Genomic DNA, 5,841 nt, shown 5'->3' on the forward strand with positions numbered 1-5,841 from the left:
ATCACCTCACCGTCAGCAAACCTGAGTGATCAATGAGAGTGAGTTTAGAACTATTCCTTAATGTAAGTGAGTTAATTTCCCAAGATTGTAGCTAGTGTAGAAGTGTACAAAGTAATTTAGAACACGCCATGTAGCCCACTAGATTACAGAGGGGAGTGAACACGCTCCTTGTTGTTGTTGTGTGTGTGTGTGTGTGTGTGTGTGTGTGTGTGTATATATATATATATATATATATATATATGTGTGTGTGTGTGTGTGTAGAGAGAGATGCCTGTGACGTTCTAACAGTATGACATAAAAGTTGATTATGACGTTGCCTACTGTTAGATCACAGGCGAAGCATAATATTAATAATTAAACATACATATGATGCTGATGATAAAGAAGCATTCTCATATATCAGATTATATACAGTATAATTCTTTTCAAGAGTGTAGCTTAGTGAGTAAAGTAATCTAGAACATCTGGCACGTACCCCACTAGGGGTGGGGACACGCCCCTTGGCGGTGACCACGCCCGTGTGGGCGGGGCCTCGCGCGATATTTGAGCTTCAGAAATACACTGGTCGACATCTCGAGCAGCTTCAGATCGCGGACGCAGCGGATGTGAGATCTCACGTCGTGCTTTCACACCTTGTTTCGAGGCAACAACAAAAGACTAACAGAGGACTCTGTCGCTCACGGGTTTTTGTTTTTTAAAAAAAACTTTTGAACAAGAAGTTTACTTTTTCTCTTCATCTTTAGTTTTGATTCCCTCGGGGTTGGCAACGGTTTGGTTTTTGGAGTGAAGATGGGAGCGCAATTGTCTAAGGGTGGAGCTGAAGGGGCTGAGAGCGCAGCCGCTAAAACCAACGGCCAGGTAAAAGATCCATGTGTCCATGTGGGGTCATTTCACATCCCATCTCATCGTCTACTACATGCTTCCTTTGTTTTGTCTGGGGTTTCAGAGGCTTTTCTCCATCGATGTGTATGGGGGTGTGTAGGGGTCCGCGCGTTATGATTGATCTTTACTAAACAATTATTTTTGCACAAATTCTGCTCAATTTATTTTTTGTTTTCAATGCTGATGTTAGTTTATATATGACGTGTCCGAGATGTGATAGAGAACAACACGTTGCCATCACAGGCTGTTCCCTATAATTAAACATCAAACACCTTGGGTATCTTTTTGTTGGTAAAAAAAGAATGATTGATCAAATAATTTTAAATCTGGTTCGGTTCGAAACTTTTTGAGTTCCTAATCGGGTGATGATGATTGTAGTCGCACCGAGCTCAGCCCATTGTGCTCTGTGGGGTGATTTCGGAACAAAAGGGCGCAAAGGATGCAAATGAGGGGCATTTTCTTTTGCGCTGTGCTGCTGAACAAAAGCGCACGAACACGCACCACCACACACACACACACCGTCTCATCTCTGTACGAACGTCTCCTCGCGTTTTACATCAGCTTAATTTCGAGTTTGATGGCGCTTTGGATTGGGTTTTAGGTTCAGTCCCAAATAATGGGGGTTCAGTGCGTAGTGCGCGCGCTGCGTGGGGTGCAGGGCGCCATCATTTGATACCCCGATGGGTAGGGAGTAGGGAGCCATTTTAATGGTTGATCTCGACACAAGAAGGGGGCACATTTAAATAATATAAATGATATAGCTTATATATAGTTTTTAAGTTTTTTTTTTATTATTATTGTTAATTGACTTAATTAATTAATTACTAAACACCACCAGTGAGCGCAAGACCTTGCACCCATATACCCCGCACGACACACATGTATTTAGGATAATAAAATCACGTCCGTCTTTTTTGAAAATGGTTTGTCTCTCTTATTACGTGCACTACGTAGTGTGTACAAGACAATAAATTCTCGTCCTGCGCCATTAACGAGCCCGTCGTCTATGACGCGCCCGTCTGTTGTTGTGTCACGTTCTCCGCGTGCGCGTCGCAAGCTCTGCTTTTAGCGGAGCAACAGTGGCGCCTAGTGGTAGAGTTGAGTATCGCAGGGTAATGAGAAACAAAGACCTAAACATGCGAAACAGTGCCCCTGCTGGTCAATACTGAAACTACACAGGCTTGTACACAACTTCTACAAGGTTTCAATTTCAACGCAAGTATAATGAAAGAAATACAAAAACAGCGTTTACAGAGACATTTAAAAACAGAAATTATATATATATATATATATATAATATATATATATATATATATATTGTGAAAACTAACGGATACTTTTAAACAGATCCAACTGTGATCTTTTAAGACTTTGATGCTGTTTTTTAAATTTTATACTTTTTCCATATCATTTTTAATAGTGTTTGTTAATTTTTATTATGTATATATTTTTGTTATATTTACTGTTAAATTGTCTGTAGTTGTGCGTTGTCTGTTTTTTATAGACTGTTTCTGTGTCTGCAGCTCTTTTAGGATCGTACAGCACTTTGGCCAACTGTGACTTTTGACTTGACCAGAAATTGGGCTTTGGGTCTCGCATTTGTTCCCTTGAGGCAGTCTGATAGTCTTTAACTAATAATGGACAGCGCTTGTGTGTCTCACACGTGGTGTACCAAAAAAAAATGGCCGGAGATTTGTTTACATTTGTTTTGGCTCAGCTACTATGATGTCCATATTGGTGGAGTACTTGATGTCTAGAGCTCAGAAAATAGCATCACATTTACCATTTCATTCACAGGCAAAACATTGGAGATAAAATAAATAGCATTTAAAGGTTCCTTCTCTATTTTCTCCCCAGGAGAACGGCCACGTCAAAACCAACGGAGACGTGTCGGCCAAGCCAGAAGGAGAGGTGGCGGTGGCTGATGGCAACGGAACCGCGGAGGCTGTCAAATTAGAGGCCGGGGACGCCATTGAGGCCGCAGAGGGTGAAGGAACCAGCGACAAAGCAGCAGAGGACGAGGCACCCAAGGAGGTCAAAAAGAAGAAGAAGTTCTCCTTGAAGAACTCGTTCAAGTTTAAAGGCTTCTCACTGAAAAAGAACAAGGGCACAGAGGAGGCGGCACCAGCGCCAGAGGAGAACGGCCAGGCCCCAAAGGAAACCAAAGAGGATGAGCCGGCTGCTGAGACCAAGGAGGCAGCTGCTGAGGCAGAGGCGGAGGTGGAGGTAGAGGCAGCACCTGCTCCAGAGGCTGCTGAGGAGGAGCCTAAAGCAGAAGAGCCCACCCCTGTGGTGGAAGCCGCACCCACAGAGGAGAGCACCAAATCCGAAGAAGCTCCTGCTTCCACCCCCGCTGAGCCCGAGGCCTCGTCTGCTGAGCCCGAGGCCACACCCGCTGAGCCCACACCAGCCTCGGAGTAACCTACTGCGACAGGACTGATTTTTTTTCCTCCCTCATTCCTTTCTTTTTATTTTTTATTATTTTCTTTTTTTTTTCTTTTTTTTTTTTAAAAAAGATTGAAATATATAAAATATATATATGAGACTTGAGCCACATCAATGAAGTTCCATTAAAAATACAGCCGTGTCACTACAGAGAAAAAAAAAGGTCAATGATAAAGATATGGAAAAAGAAAAAAGCATCACGGGTTCTCTCGATCGGTCGCTCCTTCTCCACTGTGGACGTACGAACCGGGACCGCGGAGGGGAACCGCATCCTCCAAACAGATCGGAATACTTTCCAGTAGAAGAGAGCGTGCCCTTCCTATCAGTCTCACAGCCCACGTTTTTCCCGTCTCAGATGCCAGTGGCAGGCGAGCAAATCGACGGATCGTCGCTGACGGTTAAAGGACAATGTGAAACCTTTTGAAATAGTGTGTATTTGTTTTTAGAAGATCTACATTCCTCCATTGTTTTTTTAACCCCTGAAAACACATGCGAGTATTTAGTGCAGAGACTTTGGAGCTTTGAGGGGTGGTTTAGGCTTAGGCTGATTTCTGATGAGCTTTTCAAAAGCGTGTCGTCGTCTCTCCCTAAGGAGTCTGACATAGGGGTGTACAAAACCACTGCTTTTATCAGCTTCCTTTTTATTTGTTCATCTGTATATAATTTTTTTGTCTCTTTTTTTTTTTGCTAACATTTAAACATTAATGGTTTTATTGTAAGATCAAGGGCAAATAAATGTCAACTCTCCTCATTCTGTTCTTTTGCATCTTTTTTCTTTGGTTCTTTCATTTTTCTTTTTTTTTTAATTTGCATTTAATTTTTATCTTGTTTAGTGCTGGCTTGTTTTGCAGCCTAGAGTGTTTTTAGACTGATGAACTAGATCTACACGATTGTCATGTCGTTACTGACGCTTACACTATACACGTGTAACACTCATGTATTTTAAATCAGTGTTCATATCATTCTACGGGACGTAGCTACAAGTAGCAGAGCGATTTGATTGTATTCATTATATTGAACTTTTACTTCTCACCAGCAGCGTTACAGTAAACATGGTGTACAATAACGTGTCAATGTCTTGCTGAAACACAAAGGCATATTTCACTTGCAGGTATATTCTGTGACGTTTTTAGTCGTATTTTCATTTTACCTCGTTACTTATTCAGTATCAGAAGCATGTTTAATGCTTTTTTTTCTTAACCCTTTATTGTGATTAAATCTTAACAGCAAGACAAACAGCACAAGCTTGCATGATTTGTCACGTCCTGGTGCACAGGGTAAAAACTAGCAGTCTTGTTCCTAATCGTTAAATATAGAATGGAAAATATGAATTTGCATAGCACTGCCTTGATTAAATTTTAGACTGGCAGTACAGCGCTGTCTTGATTAGATAGATATTGCATCTATTTTTAACAGTAGAGCAGAGGAAAACCTCCCTGGCATGAGCCATGGTCTCTACACTGGCACAGCAGGTATAGAAATCTACAGAGGTTGTTCGCCAAAGCAAAGGTGAGAACTTAAGATAAACTGTGCAAAGCAAGGTGAAATGATTGGACAAACAGAAAGGGTTTAAACACTTCCATTTGACATTTAAGACAAGTTGGTTAAGGCAAACGAGGCTGGAAGAAGAGATAAGGTAAGTCAGGAGTATATCAGGAAAAATAACCAGCCAAGAAGAGTGCTGCTTAAACACCAAGAAGACTAAGCCTTTAACTGGATTATTACAGCAGTGATTAATATGTTTCAGCTGTGATCAAATCTTTTAGCAGTAAGGAGCTTCTCACATCTTAATGATCATCTATACCAAAAGATGCATCACATGTCGGGGACCTTAGTTCAGAAAGCATTCCAGAATTTGGAACGATTAAGTACGTTGTGAAAAGTATTTTAGAAAATGGAGAAGGAGGACAAGAAAGAAAGTGATGGGTTTCTTAAGGATGACGCGACTAGAAAGGAGGATTTAAACTGAAAGGCAGATGAGATAAGCAGGTGATGGTAATGCAACAAAGTGGGTGCCAACCCCAAGAAGACAACGTATCACAGGCTCATGGAAAAGGGGTTTTAATATTGTCTTGCAAAAGAAAGCAAAGAAAACATTAAAATGACTGGATTTGGGTTAAGAACTGTCTAACTTGAAATTTTAACCTGGAAGTATAGAATCACAAATGACCATGATTGGAGATCACTTTAACACTTGGTGAATTTGCATCACAAAAAATGGACAGTAGATATTAGAGCTATGTTTAAAAGGGAAAATAGAAGAGCATTTATGCACACACACAATAACAACTAAGGATTGGGATTAGATGGCCGTGTGTCCATATGTAAACCATTTGTTAGTGAGATTAATCAGGGAACAAATGCTTCATTTTGCTAGAGAGCATAAAGACTGGACTTTGGAGTGATGGAAAAAGATCATGTGGTCCAGTGACCCTATTCCAGAATGATGGGCGTACCAGACTAGAAAGAGAAACATGAAGCGATACACCCATCATGCATAGTGTCCACTGAACA

General features: G+C 41.1%; 1 protein-coding gene across 1 annotated transcript; it reads left to right on the forward strand.

Moving 5' to 3' along the window:
* The first annotated feature begins 576 nt into the window (after positions 1–576).
* On the forward strand, positions 577–4,393 carry marcksl1a (MARCKS-like 1a). The gene is made up of 2 exons (XM_053503002.1): positions 577–858; positions 2,740–4,393. Exons 1-2 carry the CDS (start codon positions 790–792, stop codon positions 3,301–3,303), a joined length of 633 nt encoding a protein of 210 aa, XP_053358977.1. The 5' UTR covers positions 577–789; the 3' UTR covers positions 3,304–4,393.
* The last annotated feature ends 1,448 nt before the right edge of the window (positions 4,394–5,841 follow it).

Source organism: Clarias gariepinus, chromosome 8 (genome assembly GCF_024256425.1).
Source record: "Clarias gariepinus isolate MV-2021 ecotype Netherlands chromosome 8, CGAR_prim_01v2, whole genome shotgun sequence".
Lineage (NCBI taxonomy): Eukaryota > Metazoa > Chordata > Actinopteri > Siluriformes > Clariidae > Clarias > Clarias gariepinus.

Bases quoted from the DNA above. Each gene is read 5' to 3' on its own strand.
- marcksl1a (XM_053503002.1), top strand. From the start codon at position 790: ATGGGAGCGCAATTGTCTAAGGGTGGAGCTGAAGGGGCTGAGAGCGCA. The intron at 859-2,739 runs GTAAAAGATCCA...TTTTCTCCCCAG, and splicing joins CCGCTAAAACCAACGGCCAG to GAGAACGGCCACGTCAAAAC.